The following is a 25,100-nucleotide window of genomic DNA, read 5'->3' as shown; positions in this document are numbered from 1 at the left end:
TATTGCTCACTGTTTTAAAGGATAGAATCTGAGATGAGGGGAAGTAACATGGCTGGCTCAGCTGGTGGAGCATGTTACTCTTGTCTTGATCTTGATCTCACATGGGGCTCTTGATCTCACGTGTTGTGAGTTCAGAGCCCCACGTTGGGTGTAGAGATTATTTTATTTTATTTTACTTATTTTTTTTTAAGATTTTCTTTATTTATTCATGAGCGACACACAGAGAGGCAGAGACACAGGCAGAGGGAGAAGCAGGCTCCACATAGGGAGCCCGATGTGGGACTCGATCCTGGGTCTCCAGGATCACACCCTAGGTTGCAGGCAGTGGTAAACCGCTGTACCACCGGGGCTGCCCTATTTTATTTTATTTTATTTTAAAGATTTTCTTTATTTATTCATGAGATACACACAGAGAGAGAGAGACAGACAGAGACACAGGCAGAGGGAGAAGCAGGCTCCATGCAGGGAGCCCAATCTGGGACTCGATCCCAGGACTCCAGGATCACACCCTAAGCTGAAGGTGGCGCTAAACCATGGAGCCACCCAGGGATCCCAAGTGTAGAGATTATTTTAAAGTAAAACCTTTAAATAAGAAGAAGAAGGGACACCCAAGTGGCTCAGTTAGTTAAGCCTTTGCCTTCAGCTCAGGTCATGATCCCAGGGTCCTAGGATTGAGCCCCATATCAGGCTCTCTACTCAGCCGGGAGTCTGCTTCTCTCTCTTCCCTGCTCATGCTCTCTCTCACACACTTTCTCTCTCTCAAATAAATAAATAAATAAAATCTTAAAAAAAAAAAAAAAAAAAAGGAAGAAGAGCAAGAAGTCTGAGATGAGGGTGCCAGCATGGTTGGATGTGGTTGGGTGACCTTCTTCCTAATCATGGCAGAAGAGGCTGGAGATCTTGCTGGAGCTTCTTTTATAAATCACTAATCCCATTCATGAGGGCTCCACCCTAATGACCTAATCATCTCCCAAACGCTCCACCTATTAATACCATCACCTTTGTGAGTTAGAGTTTCAATATATGAATGTTGTAGAGGTACAAGCATTCAGACCATGGCACTCATCCTCAGAAGTTCTGATTTAATTGGTCTGGGGTCTGGGCCTGGCACTGCGAATTTTAAAAACTCCTCATAAGATTCTAATGTGTACCTCAAGGTTGAGACCCACTGGTTTACAAACAGACTAAATGTCTCTTTGTTTGGCACTGTTGACAAGACCTCCATTGGAGACAGCTCACCTTCTCAGTTCACTTGTTGCATGGGTAGACTTTGAGATTGCTGACACTGAGAATGCCAGAATAGTGGCATAAATACCTAAAGCATTTCATGCATTGTTAAACACAACAATTGCACTCTATGTTCAGGCCATTGAGATATGGCTAAATGGCTGAAGGCAGATATATTTTTCTGTCTTTATGATGAGCACAATTCTCTATCTTACTCCTTACACAGCGTGGCCCTCAGGTCCAAGCACCTTTACTTAAAATCTTATGTGTAAGTCTGCAAGGGGGTCTCAAATATTAGGCACAGAAGTTTTTAAAATAGCAAAATTCTAATCCTCTATCATTTGGCAACAGGATCTGGCTGTATGCTTTACATAAATATTTCATTTAGTCCTCCCCTTATCCTATTTCTCAGGTGAGCAAACTGAGGCTCAGAGAAAGAAAGCAATTTGCCAGAGTTTGGATTCAACTCAAAATATTGTCAAACAGCCCACGTGGTATCCACACTTTCTAATAAGAAGGAGAGTCTGTCCCTAAAGCGTCATACTTTCTAATAAGAAGGAGTCTAGCCCTATAGAGTCAATCCCTGGGAATTCAAGTTAGTTCAACAAAGACTTTCACAGGCTCTGATGTGAGCTAGACAACTGAGCTAAGACAGACACTGAACTCTAAGAATGAAGATAAGGTCATCTGCCTCACAGAGCTCACAGTCTTAAAGGGTAGACAAACGGATAGAGCAGCAAAGCCCAAAAGATAATTTGAGCCACATTTGTAATTTAAATTTTTCTAGCAGCCACATTTTAAAAGGTAAAAAAAAAAAAAAAGGTGAGATTAATTTTAATAATATATTTTATTTAACAATACATTAAAAATATTATCATTTCAACATACAATCAATATGAAAATTAATGATGTATTTTACATTCTTTTTTCATACCAAGTCTTTGAAATCTTGTGTTTATTTTGAGAGTGCATGCACTAATGCAGGGCGGGGGAGGGGGAGGCAGAGGAAGAGAGGGATTCTCAAGCAGCCTGCAGCGTGGAGCCTGAGACAAGGCCCGGATCTCATGACTCTGAGATCATGACCTGAGCAGAAATCAAGAGTATGACACTTAACCAGCTGAGCCACCCAGGCACCCCCATGTGTATTTTATATTATAGCACATTTCAGTTCAGACTAGCTACATTTCAAGTGCTCAGTAGCCACATGTAGTCAGTGGCTACCATTTTGGATAGTGTATATCTAGGGAAACGTTGAAGAAAGCCTGTCTTTGTTGTTGAGGAGCAGGGTTTAAGGGAAGTTGGTTGGTTGTTGCTCCCATTTTGTACTTTAAAAAGTATTTAAAAGTCACACATTGAAGTAAGTGTAATGCTGTGTTCCTTAAGTTCTATCTCTACACTCGGTGAAATAATGCAGTTATGCTTCTTAGAGACCCTCAGGTGTAAATGCTTTCATATATCAAAATTTCAGCAAAATGATTGATTCCAACTTTGACAGTGTTTTGCAGCCCAGCCTAGAGAAACGTTACCTGTGTCTCCCAGGCCTGGTGACCTAATGGTTCCTTCTGTCAGTAATACACACTTTTAATGCAGCTCAACATTGTAATGATTATAGTCTAGCAAACATTTTAAGAATCAATCTAAATGATAAGTGTTTACTTTATTAGAATATTTTTTAACTGGCTAGATCATAAACTGTTCTATAGAAACCCCCTTCTGGAAGATGTGGGTAAGGCTGTCTTTCTGTGATGAAATAATTTGGGATAGTAGATCCCCCTTGAGGAAATTCATCCTGGAGATATTAGCATCTGAAAGGCTCTGAGAAGTCCTATATTAACTTTGTTTAATTCAGGGCTTCATACACAGTTGACCATGGAAGACACATGTGTCCCAAGACATCTGTTGGCATCTCATGGGACACAGCTGAAGGTATGAAAAACACAAAACTATATGATGACTTTGCTATGACCCTATATTTACATAATGGCACTTGAAAAATAAGGCATAAAGCCTTTCCTTTTTCAGTCTAAATTTGCATACTACAGACACTAGAGAGTGACTCTTTGGGCCAAAAGACCTCAAGAATTGCCATTATTTTTGTGGAAATACTGTCTTTGCACCTCCTTAGACTGGAGTCACTCTGTATTTAAGTGAACTGTTGTAGAGAGTGGGACACGAAAAGGAATATAGAACATAGATTAACCTCAAATACTGTGAGAGGCTGGACCTGCTGCCCAGCACTGCTTTGTAAAACACTGGACACCCACAGTTCCCATGGTCAAGCCAACTGCAGTTACATTCGTGATTTTGATCCATCTGCATGATATGTCCAGAGTCCAGTCTAATAATTAGATTAAACAATTTCATAATTAGATTACTTCATTAAATAAAGGAAAGACCATTTGTTCTTATGGGGGACGATGCTTGTCCTTCACTGACAACACCTGGTACCATGTAGTTTAACAACTGTTATCAGGATAGGTTTCATTACTTCAGAAACTAGGAAACACTGGTCAGTGTAGAAGCCACTTAGGTGCTACCATAAATTGTTTCACATTTGCCTCTCTGCAGAGCTAAACCCATTCTCTTTCTACTTTTCTCTACAATCCACTCTAGGACAAGGTATTCTCTCCTGTTTCGTGTGTTGCTTTCTGCCTCAGGGGTACAGTGTCTTTCAGTAACAGAGAATACAGTGACTTTGCTGCTTTTAATTTCCATTTCCCCAGACCCTCTAAGGATTATAGATGGGTATGTGCAGTCTCTAAGCCCCAAGTGTGGTTTTTTTTTTTTCACCTAATTTATGCCTCATAAGAGAAAACTCATCTTTTTGTTTCTTACCCAGTTTTTTGTAATGAGCCATGCAGCATTTAAAAAATGTAATGGATGGGTATGTTTAAAGCATTTGTGTTACTTATAAATTAATTTTTATGCCAAATAAATTTCATTAATGATTTTTTTAAAATCACAGTTAAGCCAATTAACATGTCTTATTAATGATTGGTAATAATCATCTTTTCAAACTGACCTTTATGAACTATTACAGATAAGCACATATTAAGCCTCTTTTTGTAAACTAACACAGTATTCATCTGCAATATTTTATATTACCAAAGTTCAAGGTGTGAAAGCTTTTTTTATTCTTTTCTTACCCCCACTTAGAAGAGACTTGGGCAGTGTCAGCGGTCATCAGAGAGATCACTGAGCGGCACTTGAAGACTTAATGTATTGTTTGGCACATTTTCATGCCTATACAGACTACCCTAAGTTGTGATTGTGCCTCCCATCCAGGTGTGAGCAGGCACCTTGTGTTCATCATCTCTTATCCCTGATACACACTGTGGCACTACAGTAAATGTTTGCTGAAAGAATGATAAAGGCAGTTTAGCAAATTAGGTCCAGGCCAACAGAGATGAATAAATCAAGTTATTTTTCATTCTGGAGGGCTCTCAGGACCTGATCCTAAAGAGATGAGATAGGAAACAGGTACATACTAACAGTAACCAGCTGTCTGACTTTGAGTAGGTTGCTCTCTTCTTTGTACTTCAATTTCTCCATCTGGAAAATGAATGATTAATAACCTCACATCCCTCCGAGTAATACTAGAAAGATAAAGGGAAGAGAGAGATGTGAGCATAGTGAGCTCTTTGGAGGCAAGATCTATGTACCACTCAGTCATCATAATTGCCACTGCTATTATTTCTCTAGGGTGTGCAATGTATTCATTTTACTCTTTTGAAGAACACAAAGGAGAGCTAGCTGTAGTGGAGGATTCATACTGGTGAGACATGGAGGATGAGGCTGGATTTAGAATCCATTCAGTTTAGAATCCATCTTTTCAATATTGGGGAACCTATAGGACTTTGTCCTAAAGAACTACCTTCCCCCACCCCACCCAAGTTGATGAAGCAAAAGCTGGAGACAACTAGGGACCCATGGCCAGATATCAGGTGAGCAACCTAGAGATGACTTAGAAATCACTGGGCATAGGTAGTACCTCCCCAAATTCCACCTTTTCTACCTAGATCCTGCTCACAGAAGCACTGGTTTATTGCCTAGATGCCATTAAATGCTATCAAACATACTGGTTAAGAACTTGAACCTTAGACTGCCTGGATTCAAATTCCAGCTTGCTACTTTCTAGTTGTGTGACCTTTGGCAAATTCCTTAACCCCTCTATGACTTATCTAGAATGTGAGGATAATTATAGTACTTAACTCATATGCTCTTGTGAGAGTTATATTAACACATATAAAATACCTAGAATGGTGCCTGGCATATAGTAAGTTCTCAATAATTTTAACTATTAAAATGGCCATTACTATATACTAGGATTGAGCTAGACACTATCTTTATCATCCTTCTGTAATATAACTATAGCTCCGAGACCAGGATTTGGCCTAAACCCAAGCCATGGAGAATGGGGCCAAATCTCACTGGAGCACAGACCATGTACTTTATTTATCAGTAAACATTAGATACAAACTTGCTTTATTTGAAGGTCAAACAGGAACAAAAATAGAGTTAAATGGAAAATTGCTACAGAATAAGGGAGAGGCAATGTTGATTCTCAGAATTTTAAAGTGGACCTTTAAAATTTTTACTGTAGGTATTAAGATAAAAGTTTATACATGTTTGGCATCCTTCATAGATCCAAAAAGACACAAAATAGTGAGTAGGAAATCATAAGGAGAATGCAGGCTGAGGTGGAAGAGAAAGGGTCAGATGGAAAGGAAGATGGATTATAGATGAAAGAGTTGCAAGGGACCTAACAGTCAAATCTGCAGTAAAGGTAGACTTGAGTGTAACTGAGTCAGTGATGTGGAGAATAAACTCTACTGGAATATAGAGGAAAAGAACAAAGATGAAGACAAGAACTAGGAGGTATTAGCATATAGCTTGAGGGTCTTCTTTTTCTCATCTCATTCCCACATTTCAATTGGTTGGCATGTTGGAAGGTGGCCTCAACTGCTAAGAGAAATTTGAACCAGCTGTGTTTCTGTCAACTGCCGTTCTTGGGCTTCTTGACCAATACCAGAAAACGCATTTCTCTTACTACATCCTTCACCTCCGATCTCAAATAGAATCTCTTGTCGAGTGTGATACCCCTGAAAGCCTTCACTGATGTACTTCTGGCTCAGCACTTCCTAAGAATGGCTTAGTTACTTTTACATTGTGAAAACACTGTCAGAATAGTTACTGAACTGAAAATGTTCTTTTATTCTATAAAGCAGAGCTTAGAGAGCAACATAATGGCCATTTTCATTACCAAGAAACTTGAGAAATTATTGTCTACACCCCTTAAACCCATATTAAATGACCTAATTTTAAACAAAGATCTAACAGTAGATATCTGACATTAAAATCCTTTTTATTATTATCTTCCTGTAAAGATCTAGTCTTGTTTTAATTATCTTTAAAAATCAGTACATGTAATATGATCTCAATAATATAACCTAAACAATCGACACCAACACAAAAACAGATTGTCAGGAACTATACGAGGGTGTTAGCAATGATTATTTCAGACAGTCACAAAGTAAGATAGAATTTTTCTGTATTTCATATTTTTCTACATTGGATATGGTAATAGCAATCCTTGGCTAAGAAATAGGAAATCTGATTTAAATGACTTAAACAAGTAGGGGCTCATTTTTCTCACAAAACAGTAAGTGTGAGGTATCTGACATTGGTTCAGAGGTGAAGGATGATAGAGCCTATTACTCTGCAATTAATTCTTTTGGCCTTTACTCATGCTAGTCCTTTATTCTAGTCCTCATGGTCACATGGTGGCTGATGTAGCTCCAGGCATCGTGACTTGTTCAAATCAGCAGAAGCAGGGCATGCTAAGCCAGTTGCTTCTGTATCCTTTTACTTATTTCAGAGAAGCAAAAGCTTTTTCTAAAACACCAGTACGCTTATACTTTTGTCTGCTGACCACAGTAGTGTCACTTGACCAATCCTAACTGCAAGGGAGATTCAGAAAATGAATATTTAGCTTTCCAGCCCCATAGCCAGAGGCAGCTAGGGAGAATGGAGGAAGTTGAAAATGAGTGTTGGGTGAGCCAAATTTTGCTGTCGTCCAGAAGCATTTTTTTAAAATGTGTATTATTTTTACAATCGAAAAAATATTTTTGAGATTATTATGTTCAGTTTTGATCATTATAGAATCTCAATAATGTAAAAATATGCACACCAAAAGGACAAAAAGAAAACCCAGTCTGCTCTGGATCTTGACACTAATAGTATTCTGCATTAATGTTCCTGTATGTAATCAGAAGGGGGAGAGATTGGGTGGCTCTTTTATTTATATGTATGTGGAAGAAGTGGTTGGCCAGAGATAGAAGTGTAGATGGACAGCTGACTGCTCTGGCCAGATAGACAGACAGAGACCCACCCCTTCCTGATGTAGCAGGGCGGAGATATGTCAAGAACTAACAAATGTTCTGGGAAGCCCGAGTTTCAGTGATTTCTACAGGTTCTTTTCCTGTGAGTCTACAATTTGAATAAAGGAGGTAAATGGGGTTTCAGATTTAAAGCAGTTCACAAGAGCTTTCTAGTAAGACATGTTTAAATATCATCTCTGATATGCACGAGTGAGCCAGCCTCAGGAGCCTCTAATTTCCTAAGTAAATCCCTCTCAATTAAGCAGAAAGGGAAGAAAAACTGAAAGCAGTAAATGGATCACAATTTTAATCCTATCTTGCTCTTTTCCACGTTTTTGAAATTGCCCTCACCAAAAGCCCATGTACTAATAGAAAAATGAGCAGAATATATGAATCACTTGTTTTGATAGCATTATGCTTAATCTAGCTAGAACACTTCACACAATCATGGAGTTTGAGTTTCCTATCCAGTGTGAATTTTTAAAATGAAGCTTTTCAGACCCGATTGCCTTGGGAAAGCAGATTTTATAATTTGCTCTCCAGCCTGGCTGGAAAATCCATCTGTCTTTGCAATTGAATTTGCAAAGTGAAATCATTTTTGAAGGGCTGTTCTTTTGGCCAGCTCTTCTGCTGCTCCTCCCTTTCCCTGTCTGTTTCCAGGACTCCCTGTTGGTCTGGGCACACCATGCCATCCTCTCATCCTCTCTGGGCCAATGGAATTATGCATCCCTGGGGGATGGGCTTTGTCCTCACCCCAGATGGCACAGCTGAATTCTGCAGCAGTTGCTGCCTCAGACCCTCAGAGGGGCAAAATAATTCCAGGGAAAAGTGCTGGGCTGATGGGCGTTGGGCTCAGGTGAGTTTAGGTCCTAGGTGTGTTAACTTAGTGAGAATGTGTCTTTTGTGAATGTCTTCAAAAGCAGACCTAGCCACCCTGCTTTTGTCCTTCAGTCAAATAAGTTAATAGAGGCCTGAGGATTTTGAAAACTCACGAATGCCATGAAGCATTTTATTGAATTCTGCTCAAGAATTCAACAAATATTTTTGGAAACAGAGTTTTAGGTTACCTGAGGTATATCCAGTAAGCAGTTAGATTTAAGAGACTAATGTTTAAAAGAGAATTCTGAGCTGGAAATTGCATGTTTGGGAGTCACATGGTTGGTCCTTGGTGTCAGGTATTGAATGAGCTCACAAAGGAGAATTTTGTGTATTATTGTGTATTAAGTGCTGTTACTATTTTTATTATTTAATAAGGGCTCTCCTCTCCCTTATTAATTATCATAATGAAATTAGGAGGAAGCTCATATATAGGTGTCTTTTAGTTTTTAATCAATTAATTATTTTTAAGTAGGTTCCATGCAGGCCTGCCAATGCAGGGTTTGAACTCAAGACCCTAAGATTAAGACCTGAGCTGATGGGACGTCTGGGTGGCTCATTGCTTGGGTGCCTGCCTTCTGCCCAGGGCATGATCCTGGAGTCCCAGGATCAAGTCCCATGTCAGGCTCCCTGCATGGAGCCTGCTTCTCCCTCTGCCTGTGTCCCTGCCTCTGTCTCAGTCTGTGTCTCTCATGAATAAATAAATAAAATCTTTAAAAAAAAAAAAAAAAGACCTGAGCCGAGATCAAGAGGCAAATGCTTAACCAATTGAGCCACCCAGGTGCTTCTGGGGTTTATTTATTTTATAACTTTTTATTTTATTTTTTTTAAATAAAAACCACAGTGTGGTCTCCTGTCATTTGAGGGTATGATAGTTCTTCATTATGTAGGACTTCTCCCACATTGTGCAGGACTTTTCCCACATGATGCAGGCTGTTTGATACCCCTGGCCCCACTCATAGTCTCCCAGTGTGGGCTCCAAGATATTGTGACCCAAAAATGTCCCACTTCATTTTCAAATGTCTTTGACGGAGAGTCTCCTCTCCTACAGGCACACCCTGAGACCCTTAAGGAAATGGGCCCCATTCTCATGTCATGTGAAAGGCTGGCTATAATATTCTCGGAGCCCATAATTTTGCATCCCCCTTGAATGGCATAAGCTGTTACTGAGTTCACTTTGGAAATATGATGGCATCTAAGAGTTAGAATGAATTACACTCTATAGTAAAATAATGGTAGAGGGAGTGGCATATTTTGATTTTGTTACTTATAATATCGAGGACTATAATAACTGCAGCAGTATGGAATAATCCCACCCCTAGAAAATGGAGTATCATACCTTGGCATTCAGTTTTATCTGATCTTCATAATTGTCACCTGAGATAAGTGAAGACTAGAGGCCAGGAAAAGTAGTTCTTTCCTAAGGGAATGAGACAGTGAAGTGGTAGAGCCAGAAATAGGGAGATTCCAATTCTGGTCACAGCGCCTTTCCACCGTAAATCACTATCTCCCAAGTAACTGGCACTTCTAGGTTATGCAAACTGGTAGAATAAGGCCCACAACAAACAGCAGCAAAGTCGAGAAATGGCAGCCTAAATGGGTGGGGAGGTTACCATGGCACAGTCAGTTGAGCATGCAACAGGCGTAAATACATTTTTGCTTGCTTGCTTATCTATAACTTGTTTCATCCCATAAAGGATTTTACTTAGCTTATTATATCAAATGATGATACTATAGAAATATAAAACTAAGATCAGGGAAATACAATTAAACTAGGAAACCAAGATCAGGGAAAAGAATCCAAACATATAGCCCATAGAGGCTAACATGGTTGTTATATTAGAGTTTCATATTTAAGTGAGAGCTTCCTTGTGGCCAAAACGAAAAAATAAATACATAATTCTTATTACCCAAAAGGTGAGAACATAGAATTCCTTAGGGGAAGGAAAGCTGAATTCTAAAAGAAATTTCTCAAGAGACATTTTATATATGGAATTATGGTAACAAAATTTATAGTGTAAAATTTTAGCAGCAAAGAGTATAATAGATTTCAATGTGCTTTTTCTAATAACAAACTTGAATAAAAAAATCAACTAACCCAAGGGCAATAAGATTAAACCTAGTTCACTGAAGCCTGGTCAGGATGATGGGTTCAAGTTTTTGTTTTTGTTTTGTTTTTGTTTTGTTTTGTTTTGTTTTCAAGTTTATAGCTTCTAGCAGTTTCATTTGATTCAGGGCCAGAATTCAGGATATCCAGAGGTGTGGATGACTCAGAAGCCCCTCAGACTCTCTCTTCTGACAGACTTTGTTAGGACAATTTAAAATTATAGGTTATGATGAGGGTGCAGAGCATTGATATTGGATGGTATGTCCATGAGGATGTGCTAGGGGCTGGCGCAATAACAACAGCCCATCTTTGTGGTCCAAAGCAATAGAATATTATATTCATACCCACAGGTTCACATAACACTTAAGACACCTCACTAATCCAGGCACCCCAGGGCTCTGTCTTCCTGTAGCAGCACTATCTGGAACACATAGCTCCTACAGTCAATCAGGCAGAGGAAGAGAGAGCATGGAATATTGTACTCCAGCTCTTACATGCTTCTGTCTGGAAGGAAAACATCACACTGCTCCTCACATTCCATTGGGCAAAACGAGTCACTTGGCCACACCTAACTTCTGTTGAGCACAAAGTAGACATCTGGATGTAGAAGAGAACCAGAGTAGGGAACATTAGTAAAGTCTACCACAGATGGGGGAGAAAGGCAGTCCAAACTAAGCAAATAGGGTGAGAAAGTTAGGCATACAAGGCAGGGTGGGACTGAGCAGAAGGGCCAGTGGGGCTCCTGCTTGGCTGGCATAGCATAAGGGAGCACAGGGCAGGAATGGCTGGTTTGGCACTGGATCCGCAAAGTTTATAAATGCCATTTTAATTGGCCCACACTTTACTTTGCTGGCCAGAGGGACTCAGAAGGTGTTCCAGAGAGGTGGGACAGGTCCAGTTTTTAGAGGCTCAGCTCGAGGAAGAAAGCAGAAGCAGTTATCTCTGCATTTCAGTGATTCAACCCCCGACCTTGAAACAAAAGAAATGTTTGTTTTGTATTGAAACTAACTCCCTGTAATGTTCTCTGCATTGTTAACTTATGAGGGTGCCTCCCTCCTCTTATTGTGATCCAGAATGAAAACCAGCCACACTTTGCCTTCTCCAAACAGTGACTAATGGCAGGGCTTGGCCAGGCAGGCCCAGGGTATTTTTCATTCTGCTCTGGGCTTCCCACCAAGTTCTCTCACAGTGGCCTGGCCACAGCCGTTAGGGATGATTGTGCCTAGCACTTCCTACCTCATCATCCATCTCAGGAGCACCCCTCTCCAGCCACCTCCTTTTTAATAGGTTTAATTATTACTTCCCCTACTTCACGGCACAATTAATCTTCCCCGCTGCCTCAGGATTTACAGCCGAACAGGCCCCAGGAATTCCTGAGCTATTCACCTGCAGTCTTGGTTTTTAACTTTCCGAGGTAAGGAGGAAGTAGGGCCATGTATGAAAGCTCCAGTGAGCTCCAGGCTGGCTTCTTGACACTGTCATTCAGTCTACGCCTTTGGGAGGGTGACAAGAGCGGGCTACAGAGGAACCAGCTGTGCCCCTGTTCAGCCTCAGGAGAGCCTTGAGAGCCAGGGATTGAGCAGATAGGGCCTCTCTGCTTCTCTTTCAGCTGCATTCTATTTCCTCTAAGTTTGGTTAGAAGAGGAAGAAGTTATAAGGTTCTAATACACAGCATGGTGGCTATTGTATACTTGAAATTTGCTAACAGAATAGATCTTAAGTGATGGATGTATTAATCAACTTGATTGTGATAATGATTTCACAATGAATAGTATATCAGAGCATCACATTATATACCTTAAATATATACAATTTTGTCAATTATACATCAATAAAGTGAGGAGAAGGAAAAGACAGGTAGTTTCCAGTGAAGTCTGTCTGTGGGAGGCAGAGGTGGCGTGTACAGAGATTTCCTCAACCTTCATATAGTGGGCTCCTCAGGACTGAAACAGAAGGGGAGGGCAGTTGGTATCTGGGACAGAAGTGTCACTGAACTCTCAAATGTCACGGAAGACATCTCAAATTGCTGTTGAAGCAAAAGAAGATAATAGGCCCTTAACTTCACTTACCCTTTGGATGAACAGGAAGAGCCTGGTGGGTTGGGTAGAAAAAGTAGACAGATATAATTAAGATAAATGAAGCTAGAAGAGACACGTGATGGCCCAAGAGTTCTCCAGAGGTGATGCCCACACGAATGATTACATCTGCCTCCTCCTTCTGCATTCTTACATCTCTTAGGATTTCCTGGTCTCTAATGTATACTTCTCTGCCCTAGATAAAAATTTAGCCGGGCCAGCAATCTGTTCTTATATAGCTGCCACAAGATTGGTTTGCCACAACACTATGCTAACATTTAATATAGAAGAGGTGGGTCCAAAATCATTACCACCTTTTACTGAAGGCATTCCAGCTTCATTCCAGAAGGGGAGCAGGTGAAAGAGCATGGACTCCTGAGTCAGAAGAACCTAGGGTCTGAAATCAGTTCTACCACTTGGAGCTGTATGGCCTGAGTAGCTCTTTGAACCTTCTGGGTTTCTGAGACTGCAGTAGTGATCTCACAGGATTGTTTGAAGTGTTCATGAGATGATCAAGTATGGGGCCAGGCACAGGTTTTCAGGAAAAACTTACCTACTATGAAGATGCTTGTAGCTGAAATCACATGGTAAGTAATTTTGGAATTATCTACATTTAAAAATTTGTGTACCTTTGCTGTCCTCCACTTGCAAAACTAATGAGCTTGTCTTCAGTCTCACAAATAGTGACCTGAAAATGAGGTAAAACATCCAGTTGGTTGCATTTCTAACACAGAGCACTTTGCTCTCATGCCTTTGATGTCAGCCATCTGTTTACTAAGCAGGTCTGGCCCCTTGTCCCTGCTCCATGCCTTGGGATATTTTAGGTACAATGTGGAAAAACTCTACGTGGCAACTTGAGAGGGAGAGGATCTGGGGAACTTGAAGAGCTGCAATAATGGGTGACCCTGAGAAAACTGGGACCACTCCTCCTGATGAGGAGGAGGATATTGGAAGGAGCAGCTGAAATACATAGTGCTGTTTCTGTGGAGCCTGTTTTTCAGCTCTTCTCACCATGCCTCCCATCCTGCCTGTTTGATAGAAAAATATCATCCTATCCTTTAAGAGCCTTTGAAATTAAAGGTAAAATTAAATATTGTGACTATAAAGAAATTGAATCAATAGGATGTGGTACTACGTTGCTCTCTCAGTCCTCCCAGCCTGAGAAGGACAAGGAGGCTGCTATACCTGTACATGCTGGTGACCAGCTGATTTTTTTTTTTTTTTTTTTTTTTTACCCTCCTGAGGTCCCAAAGACAGAAAAAGGAACTTAAATTATCCACATCAGGACTTAGCTATGAGGAAGTTTCCTGATCCAAAAGGAACTACAGAAAAATATGCCATACAGATCTCTCGGCATATCTTGATAATTTGATTTAATTTTCTTTTATGGAATGTTTCACACACACATGTACGCAGAAGGAAGAGTATAATGAACCCCCATGTACTCATAACCCAGTCACCAAATTTTGCTAAAAAACAACTTTGCTAGTCTTGTTTCATCTATTTTCATAAACACTCCCATGCACACACACACACACGCTAACATTTCCCCCCTGCTAGAGTGTTTTTTAAAACAAACCATAGAAAAAAAAACAAAACAAAAAAAAAACAAACCATAGACACCATGTTGTTTCATCTGTAAATACTTCTGGATGTATTTCTAACAGATGAGAACTTTTAGCAAAGCTTCTGTCCCATGTCATATCTAGGAGACTAATATTAACAGTTCCTTTATGCCTCCTACTTATCTTGAAAGTAGATGGGCTGGTACAGCTGAGGACATGTCGGTCAAGAGTGCCTCCTTCAGCTCTGCCACAACCTCACTTCCTCTCACTGAGCCTGGGCCACAACATTTATAAAGTGAACCTGTAGGAGGGCCTCTTCCAGCTCTCACAGCTCATATCTGCTGAGAATAGCTGGGGCTTTTGCTAGGCCGGGTTAGAAGCCAACCTGTTAGAAAGCAGTGGGAAAGAACAGATGAGCTCTTAAAGCCCCATTTTGATCATGTACTATTAATAATCAGAGCAATAATATTTTTAGTAAATGAGAAGAGTGCTTCCACTGTTTGTGGAGGTACACTGAGGCCCTACTTTCAGAGAATTCTCAAGAGAAAAGGCAGCCAAAAGTCACTGCTGAAATGCCAAATGTTCTGATTTCAGTAGAAATTCTGCTTGGTGCATCCTGTTCACACCTCCCTTGGTCTTTGCCGGTAATGGTTAATAATAAAAAGCAAACTGAGTGAGCATTTACTATGTCGCAGGCACTTGTTCTGGCTCCTCATAAGCATGATCCCTCACAACAGTGTTTAAAATAGGGCCCTCATGACAATGTTTAAAATAGGTATTAGTATTCCCAGGCAGTGACCATTCCTGTCACCAAGGTGGAGGCCCACCGTGGTGATGTATAAATCCATATCCATGTGTCCTTTCTCCACACACCCTTGTGGGAACTCGGCTTTGTGAGGATCTTCTGCCCCACTAATCTTCATTTAATCCCCCTCCCTGCAGCATGTTGTCACCTAGCACACCCCTGCTGACAGGCTCTCTGTAAGTCTTCATCTGAGTGACGGCCCTGGAAAATCAAGCTGTGGTCTCGAAAGGGAAGGAGGATCTGCAGATTATCTCCTCAGCATGTGCAATCACTCTGCTGGCAGTTCTCAGGGCCGCTTTTATGTTGCTTCAACAAAGAGAACGGCTGCCAAGAGTGTGTAATGTTCTGTTCGGAACTCTCCAGGCTGGCAGAGGCTGGGACAGTAGAGACACGAGGTGGATGAAAAAATCCCCATCTCAGCCAGGCCCATTGCCTCCTACCCTTGCCTGTGTCCGGAAGTCTTTGTTTTTGAAAATCTTCCTGATTCTTTTTAGAGCCTTGGAAGTGTCAGATGCAGAAGAAGGGGAGGCGGAAGGGGAGTGCACAGGCAAGCTGGCTGGGGGTCAGATCACTTTGCTATCACCAGCAGGCAGTTTCTTTCATAACTCATTGAACCCTGGGTAGCCATTATCATCCCAACTGCTCCCTATTAACTAGGCCAGACTCTTGAGGCCATGAGAGGAAATATGGAATTCCTTTTCCTTTCTGTCACTCTCTAAATGCTGCTCATACCATGTTCAGATAGCAGTGCTTATTGATAGACACCATTATGTTTCTCATACCATTTCTTTGAGAGGATATAAACTGACCTTAATAAGAAAAGAAAAACAGCTCAAAAAGTTTTCAGGTAGAAAAGAAAAGTAGGGGCACCTGGGTGGCTCAGTCAGTATCTCAAGGTCGTGAGGTTGACTCCTGCATCCAGCTCTGCACTGGACATGGAGTCTGCTTCAGATTCTCTCTCTCCCTCTGCCCCTCTCTCCACCCCCCTGCTCACGTGTGCACATGCTTGCTCTCTCTCTCTCTCTCTCTCTCTCTATATATATATATATATATATATATATATATATATATATAAAGAAAAGAAAGAAAGGCTCAGAGACATAAAGTGACTCTCTCTTTCTCTCTAAAAGGAAAGAAGGAGAAAAGGCACAGAAATATAAAGTGACTATCTCTAAAGTACCCAGCTGAACGAGGTGAGAGCCAGGCTTGTAAAACGGAACTGCTGTCTTAAAGTTCTGTGCCTTTTCTGTGATAGTATGCTTTCCAGATACTTAGCCAGTTTCCTATAGGATGATGTACAAGTGGGGAGGGTGGGGTGTAGCAAGAAAGACTTGTGTCCTCGGTGGAAGGGAGTATGAAAACACCTGAGCTTCCTCCATTACCTTCTCTGAAGGTCTCACACTGCTTTTTTCTTCTTAACATAATCCTGGAAACCAATTAATGATCATATTGACTTAAAAAAAAAAAAACATTGCAAAGAAATCTAAAAGCTGTGAGGGGAAAAAAATCAATGCGAAGGTATTGCTGTGGGAGAACGTGCTCAGAGGGAGATTTGAGCTCTCCTGCTGCTCCTACCGCCCCCTCAAGCTCTGGCTCTGTTCCTAACTGCGGACCCTTGTCTGGGAAGATATTTTCCCTTTCATTTTAGAAACACAGAAAGTGAGGACAGAGGGAGCAAGTGATTCATTTCCTTGAAGGATTCCTGGAAATTTGAAGTCTAAAAATTTTGTCTTTACATAAAAGGAGTTTAGGGATACAGGCCAAATTCAGGTCTTTAGAATTGAAATGTTTGTCACTAATAATTTTTCACCATTAATGGGGTTCTAGGTGATGCTAAGATATTGCCTCTTGGATAGCATAATTTCTAACCCTGAGACAGGTTCTGAAAAACCCGATCCTTCCAGTAAGGGTACTGGTGACATCTCCAACCCAGGGAAGTGACTGGACCCAATCCCTAGGAATATTTTTTTTTAAGTGCCTAGGAATATTATTTTGCTTTTTGGATCAGCGTTTTAAAAATACTTTCAGTAATTTTGAAACCAAATGCATTCATTTTAGAAAAAAACCCTACTTAAAATACAGAAAAGCAAAATGAAAAAAACTATAGTTCCACCACCCAAAGATTACTACTGTTAATATTTAATGAAATTCATTGCTGTATATAGACATATAAATGTAAACACACGTGTATATACACCCATTGTTTTTTATTACAATGTACTGTTTTGTGACCTTATATTCCCTAATATATTTTAATTTTTTTCCATGTCAATATATAATCTTCCACTTCACTGGGTTTTTTAATTAAATCATCCGTTCTTGGGCAAACTCAAAGGGTTTTTTTTTTCTTTCCTACTTCACCATTTTTAGTGACACTATGTTATTCTATTGCATAGAGGACCATGACTTATTAGTTATTTTTAAATTATGAGATACCTTACTCCTATAAGAAAATATCCAGAATAATTATGAGTTTGTTTAATCTCTATCACCTTGAGAATTCCCTGTTTTACAAACATATAGTAATTGCAGTGACTAACATTTGAATTCGTCTACAATTTATAGTGCACTTGCACATACCTGATTTCGTTTGATCCTCACTCCTGCCCTCTAAGATTGGCATTGGGATTATTCTTTTCCTGACTTTATAGATGAACTATGAAAAACTCAGAGAGTCTAAATGATTTATCCAGTACCCTGAGTTAACATCAAAAAGCTGGCTGGGCCCAGAGGTAAATGCAACTCCTGTGACAGGGCTGACCCCATCCCAGGCAGGGGAGGACATGGGGACAGAAGAGCAGCTGTGACATGCTCCCATTCTGCCCCCCTCACTTGAGTGTTTATCATGTGTGCTGACATTATTCGTTTCTTGACAGTCTCTCCCTTATGACCCTGCACACTCTCTGAGGGCAGACTTGTATCTTGTTTCTCTGTTACTGCTGCCCACCATGAGGCTTAGCACACAGTAAATCCTGGGGCAACATGGGAGGGAAGGTGTCACAGATAAGTGAATTGTGGGGCCTGGATTTTGACAGCTTTCTTTCTCAGCATGTTTATTTTTAGTTCAGACTTGTTACAAGAACCCATCTTGGTGTTTTGCATTTTTGTACTTCTGCAGGTTCAGGTCGCCACTACAAAGCTCACGCATTGGTTCATGGAAAAGTATGTTCAAATCCAAGCGCAAAGAGGAACCTGTTTGCATACTAAATTCTGTCCATCTTTTCCATCTCCCCCGCCCCCGCCCCACCCCCTTGCCCAGGATGAACCAGGCTCTCCTTAAAGGTGCCTCCCAAGTTACTTTGATGCTATCCTTACTTTGGAACCACTTTCTTTTATTCTTTTTTAAGATTTTGTTTTATTTATTCATGAGAGAGAGAGAGAGAGAGAGAGAGAGAGAGAAAGATTGAGAGGCAGAGACAGACGGATAAGCAGGCCCAAAGCAGGGAGCCCGTTGCGGGACTCGATCCCAGGTCTCCAGGATCACGCCCTGGGCTTATGGCGGCGCTAAACCGCCGAGCCACTCGGGCTGCCCTGGAACCACTTTCTATTTTTTATATCAATGATAGATCTCATTTTGAACTGCTTGTAAAAACAATAGCTTAGCAGCTAGAGCATAGTTTATGAGGGTTGTTTAAAGTGCTATTATTTTTTAAAAGATTTTATTTATCTATTAGAAAGAGAGAGCACCCAAACAAGGGGAGCAGGAGAAGCAGAATTCCCACTGAGCAAGGAGCCTGATGTGGCGCTTGATCCCAGGACCCCGGGATAATGACCCAAGCCAAAGGCAGACACCTAATCAACTGAGCCACCCAGGTGCCCCTAAAGTGCTATTATTATTGACTGTGAAAGCTGTAAAGCAGAATTACAAGAAATTTTGGAAGAAAAAAAATCACTCAAATCCTATCACCTCACAAGGTGACAGTTTCTATTTTTGCATAATCCCCCCGGAGGTCTTGTCCATGTGCACACATTTCTTTTCCTAGTTGTTGTCACAGGGAGCATGCGGTGTTTTTTCTGCTTTTTCCACGTATTATTGTAAGAACCTCCCCCCCCCCATTTTTCTACATAGACTTCATAGTTATCTTTTAATGACTGCATAATCCTCTATTGAGCTGATATACCAAAATGGACTGATACAGGTCCCCAGTGTTTGCCATTTAAGATGTTTCTGATTTCCCACTAATCTGTAATTCTGCAGTGAAGATTGGCATGCGAATAGCTTTTGCATTTGTCAGATGATTTCCTTAGAATATATTCCCAGGAGTAGGATTGCCAGGTCCTAGCAGGACTGTGTTTGTGGTTCTTGCCATTCTGCTTCTCTGCAGGCAGTTCCCGTTTATGTCCAGCAGTTCATGTGTTTACCAATTTCAGGGCAACCTCATCAGTATAGGGTACTGTTTAAATTTCTGTTTGCTAGTTTAGTTGAAATAAAATGGTACTTCAGGGTTGCTTTATTTTGCATTTCTTTGATTATTGAAAGAAATTAGCATTTTCCCCTGTGGTTATTACTCTTTGTATTTCTCGGCTGTGAATTGTCTGCTTCTGCTTACTGTTCTTTGCCTATTTCAGTAAATTGGGGGTTTGATTTTAATTTTTTTAAAAATCAGACCGAGTGAAATTTTTTTTTTAAGATTTTATTTATTTATTCATGAGAGACACACAGAGAGAGGCAGAGATATAGGCAGAGGAAGAAGCAGGCTCCCTGTGGGGAGCCCGATGCAGGACTGGACCTCAGGACCCTGGGATCATGACCTGAGCTGAAGGCAGATGCTCAACCACTGAGCCACCCAGGTGCCCCCGCCCCAGTGAAATCTTTGAAATCTTTATACACAACAGCTATTAGATTTTGTCATATAGATGTCACATATTTTCCAGTATTGGGTTTGCCTTTTAATTTTAGATATATATTTGAGTATAAAACTTCTTAATTTTGTAACCAAATCTGTGTATGTTTTTTTTTTTTTCTTCTGTTCTGCAAAGCTTAGAAAGCTATCATCCCTCTGGAGAGCTGATAAATATTTAATTCTACTTTCTGTTATTTTAAATTCTCTAATTCATCTAGATTGTATTTGAGTATAAATTGAGTTGCAAATTACATTTTTCCCCAAAATGCTGATCAGTTATTCTAATCTTTTTCGTTCCTTTATTCTCTTTCTCAGGAATCATACACCAGATGAAAGGTGATTATGATACTGCTCTGAAACTCCACAAGACCCACCTGTGTATCGCCCAGGAGCTGAGTGACTATGCTGCCCAGGGCCGTGCTTATGGGAACATGGGCAATGCTTACAACGCTCTGGGCATGTTCGACCAGGCTGTCAAGTACCACCGGCAAGAGCTGCAGATCTCCATGGAAGTGAATGACCGCGCCTCACAGGCATCCACACATGGCAATCTGGCTGTGGCTTACCAGGCCCTGGGTGCCCATGACCGGGCCCTGCAACATTATCAGAACCACCTGAACATTGCTCGGGAGCTTCGTGACATCCAGAGTGAGGCCCGGGCCCTCAGCAACCTGGGCAACTTCCACTGCTCTCGGGGGGAGTATGTCCAGGCTGCTCCATATTATGAACAGTACCTCCGGCTTGCTCCTGACCTCCAAGACATGGAAGGAGAAGGGAAGGTCTGCCATAATCTTGGCTATGCCCATTACTGCCTTGGAAATTACCAGGAGGCGGTAAAATACTATGAGCAGGATCTGGCACTGGCCAAAGACCTTCATGACAAATTGAGCCAGGCGAAAGCTTACTGCAACTTGGGCCTAGCATTCAAGGCTCTGTTGAATTTCAGCAAAGCTGAAGAGTGTCAAAAGTACCTATTGTCCTTAGCCCAGTCCCTGAATAATTCCCAGGCTAAATTTCGAGCCCTGGGGAACCTGGGTGATATATTCATCTGTAAAAAAGATATAAATGGTGCAATAAAATTCTATGAGCAGCAGCTGGGCTTAGCTCACCATGTAAAGGACAGAAGACTGGAAGCCAGTGCATATGCAGCCCTGGGCACAGCATACCGGATGATCCAGAAATATGACAAGGCCTTGGGTTATCACACACAGGAATTGGAGGTATATCAGGAGCTGAGTGACTTGCCGGGGGAGTGCAGAGCACATGGGCATCTGGCTGCTGTCTACATGGCCCTTGGGAAATATACAATGGCATTCAAGTGTTATGAAGAGCAGCTGGATCTGGGGCAAAAGTTGAAGGACCCTAGCCTGGAAGCCCAGGTCTATGGCAACATGGGAATCACAAAGATGAACATGAATGTGATGGAAGAAGCCATTGGCTACTTTGAGCAGCAGTTGGCCATGCTACAGCAGCTAAGTGGAAATGAGTCTGTGCTCGACAGGGGCCGGGCCTATGGCAATCTGGGGGATTGCTACGAGGCTCTGGGTGACTACGAGGAAGCTATCAAGTATTATGAACAGTATTTATCTGTTGCCCAGAGTCTGAATCGCATGCAAGACCAAGCCAAGGCTTACCGGGGCCTAGGAAATGGACACAGGTAAAAATGACAGAGGACAAATGTGGTTGATAACATACACAAAGAGCATTTGTGGCAGTGATGACAACTTAACATCTGCACAGCAGGTTGTTAACTACAAAGCATTTTCATACATATTTTATTTGGCTCCACCAATGATTTTGTGAATTTAGTGGGGATATTAATTATCCTTATGTTATGAAGGCAGAAACTAAGGCCCAGAGGAGTTAGGTCAATGTCCAAGATTACACAGATTAAAAAATTAAGGACAGCTGAGAGTCAAACCCAGGGCTGTCTGACCCCAAATGAAATGGTTTTTTGACTACAACATAATGATCAGGATAAAAGGGATAATGGGAATGGGAAAGGTAAATACATTAGTTCATCTGATGTCTTCTGAATGTCTCTCACATTATATGAATGTGTTTATTAATGCAACACCTATGCCCACCAATTATATGGACTCCCATTTTGTTGCTTTTAGGGAAAGCCACCTGAAGATGGCAGGAGTGAATTAATATATACTATCATCATCAAGCTAGGCACCTTGCAGAGATATCTTGCGTAACATTTATGGCAATTCTTTATTACTCTACACTAATTATGATGTGCTACGGGATGTAGGATTTACTATCATCCAGAAATGGAGGCTCAGGGAAAGAGATTCATATGCCCCACCCAACTGACTTGGTCTGCCATCCAAATCCATGCTCTTCCCAGTCTTATCATGTCATCTCTTAGCAGCACAAAAAGACACGCTGTTGGCCAAGGTGATGCTTTCCTTCTGTATATGGGGAACCCAAGAAGGTGTCTGTGTCTGCAGAATTTACAGCCCTTCCAGATCAGCAGGGGATTAGGGCTCCTGGAGTGGAGGAAGGGCAAGGGTCAAACTAAATCATCACCCACAGAGTGCTCTGAGAAGCTCAGGGTGAAAGATTTATAGCCATTGTAAAGTGATTTCAAAAACATAGTATAAGCGGTAGTGGAAATTGGGAGGCCCGAAGTACCAAACAGTTCACTTGCTATCATTGTGCCTATTAATATATTTTATGTTTCCTCTGGGGTGTATATCCCATTGAATCTCAAGCTCTTGGGAAGGTCACTAAGGGATGACTTTTGAATTGCTTTCCAGATTATGAAATTCCCCTGCATCTCACTCTAAGGGCACATGATAGATTTTAGCTAGAAGAGGAGTTAAGAGCTTCTATAGTAAGTGACAGTGACAAATGCTTTTCATTTTCTCAGGGGCTTTAGCATGTCTGCACCTGCACAAAATAATATCATTGCTTTTCTGTCTACATCCCCACAGGGCAATGGGGAGCTTGCAGCAAGCCCTTGTGTGCTTTGAAAAGAGGCTTGTGGTCGCCCATGAGCTCGGGGAGGCCTTTAATAAAGCCCAGGCCTATGGAGAGCTAGGAAGTCTACACAGCCAATTAGGGAATTACGAACAAGCCATTTCCTGCCTTGAACGCCAGCTGAACATTGCTAGAGAGATGAAAGACCGAGCCCTGGAAAGTGATGCGGCCTGTGGCCTAGGTGGTGTTTACCAGCAGATGGGGGAATATGATACAGCCCTGCAGTACCACCAGCTTGATCTGCAGATAGCAGAGGAAACCAACAACCCCACATGCCAGGGGCGAGCCTACGGGAACTTGGGCCTGACATATGAATCCCTGGGCACCTTTGAGAGGGCTGTAGTCTATCAGGAACAGCACTTGAGCATCGCTGCACAGATGAATGACTTGGTGGCCAAGACAGTGTCGTATAGTAGCCTCGGAAGGACCCATCATGCCTTGCAGAACTATTCCCAGGCGGTCATGTATTTACAGGAAGGTAAGTGAAAAGGTCTGGGGTGGTCTCTCCATATACTCTGAGATCGAGTTCAGAGTCTACTCAGAAGGAAGTATGCACAGTTTGAGCGGCCACTTCTGCTTGGAGTGAGGAGCTCAGAGGCCACATCATTAGTTCAACTCCAAAACCATGGTGCCCCCATTGGGTGTTCTTTTTGTTGTTGTTGTTAAAGATTTTATTTATTTATTCATGAAAGACACAGAGAGAGAAAGGCAGAGACACAGAGGGAGAAGCAGGCTCCACGCAGGGAGCCTAATGTGGGACTCAATCCCGGGTCCCCAGGATCACGCCCCGGGTCAAAGGCAGGCGCCAAACCATTGAGCCACCCAGGGATCCCTCATTGGGTGTTCTTAATAGTGCAAGGGCATTCCCTCCTCCAAAATGTGCTACCCAGGTTGTGGAACGCTGGCCGCCAGCTGCCCAGGGAGCTGATAACCTCCATGCCATTCAGTGCCCTCGCCCTTCAGACAGAATACATTCTCACATGAGAGGGATCAAGCAAGATTTAGTCACATAAAATTTCAGGACCCGAATCAGAGCAAAACACCCATCTTTTCCAAGCCCCATTGTCCTTCCTGAAAATGTCTAAACTCTTAACAAAACTGTAAAGAAGTCCATTTTGATGTTGCAGCTGAGATTTAATCCAGTTTGAAGGTGGCTTAAGTTGTCAACCAGGCTTCCTTCCCCGCGCAAACTGCCCCCAGTGCTTGAGCTGGGGCTATGGCGGTCTTGTTCCAGGCAGACCCTAATGTGACTACTGCTGCCTCTCCTTCATCCTCTTTTCCCTCCCCTCCCTTCCCCTCCACCCCGCGGGTGTCCTATGCTGTCAGGTCCTATGCAGCTACCTTAACCAGTCCTTAGATGCTTCCTTCCTCAGGAAGCACAAGTCTCACAGCAGCGTGCTGATCCTCCAACCCTTTACACTTCTACTCTGGGAAGCGCTTCCCCTCACAGGGGCACATTGCATCCTCCCATCCTGGGAGGGAAGAACGGCAGATATGATGTTCTTGGCTCACTAGTAAAAGGAAATAGTCACTGATTTCCAAACAAAAACCCCCATTTCTAGTTTCCAGGGGTCTTTGCATATATAGTTTATTTAATCAGATTTAATTCTCACAGTAACCTTCAGAGGTGTATCTTTATTCCTGTTTGTAGCCAAATGACCTGAGGCTCTGAGTACAGCAGCTTGGTCCTGTCCATCTGGTCGTTTCTTGGTGAAGTGGGGCCCAGCCTGAGTTTTCCTACCCCAGGAACTACACAAGTCCCTCTGTAGAGTTGTTTCTAAGCACAGAACAGGGCTGGAACAGTAATATATCCCCCGTTACTCCTGAGCCCCAGCTGGGAAGTCAGGAGGGAGGGAAGCAGGAAGCAAAGTGGAGAATGGGCCAGGAGCTGATGGTTTGCTGTCATCCTTTGTACAGACCAGGGATTGCTCTGGCCTGCAGGCTGAGAGGTTACTGAGAGGTTAGGAGCCACCTCCCAGACCTTATTTGGCTCTCACTCCATGGGAGCTCTGCCTCAATGCATTAAATATGAGAGTTGGCTTTTGGTTTCCTGAAACTTGTCTGTGGTAAAATTCCAACAGACTGGGGGCGATTTTCAGTCGAATTTGTGAAAACTATTAAATTCAGACCCAGCATATGACAACCTTTCAGCTGTGTTCTTTTGTACTTCCTGAAACATTGTTTCCATAAAGCAGCTGCTTTGCCTGAGACATTGTAACATAATTCTATA

General features: G+C 41.9%; 1 protein-coding gene across 2 annotated transcripts in view; it reads left to right on the top strand.

The window, feature by feature from the left end:
• Window positions 1-25,100, top strand: part of TTC28 (tetratricopeptide repeat domain 28) — a 625,414-nt gene that overhangs the window by 486,815 nt on the left and 113,499 nt on the right. For both annotated transcript variants that reach the window (XM_038575519.1, XM_038575520.1), the window contains 2 exons: window positions 20,195-21,536; window positions 22,825-23,348. In XM_038575519.1, coding sequence (XP_038431447.1) covers window positions 20,195-21,536; window positions 22,825-23,348 — 1,866 coding nt within the window. The remainder of the gene's footprint in view (window positions 1-20,194; window positions 21,537-22,824; window positions 23,349-25,100) is intronic.

The sequence above is a fragment of the Canis lupus genome, chromosome 26, assembly GCF_011100685.1.
Source record: "Canis lupus familiaris isolate Mischka breed German Shepherd chromosome 26, alternate assembly UU_Cfam_GSD_1.0, whole genome shotgun sequence".
In the NCBI taxonomy this organism is placed as follows: domain Eukaryota; kingdom Metazoa; phylum Chordata; class Mammalia; order Carnivora; family Canidae; genus Canis; species Canis lupus.
The sequence above is the reverse complement of the archived record's forward strand: the minus strand, read 5'-3'. Positions and strand labels throughout refer to the sequence as shown.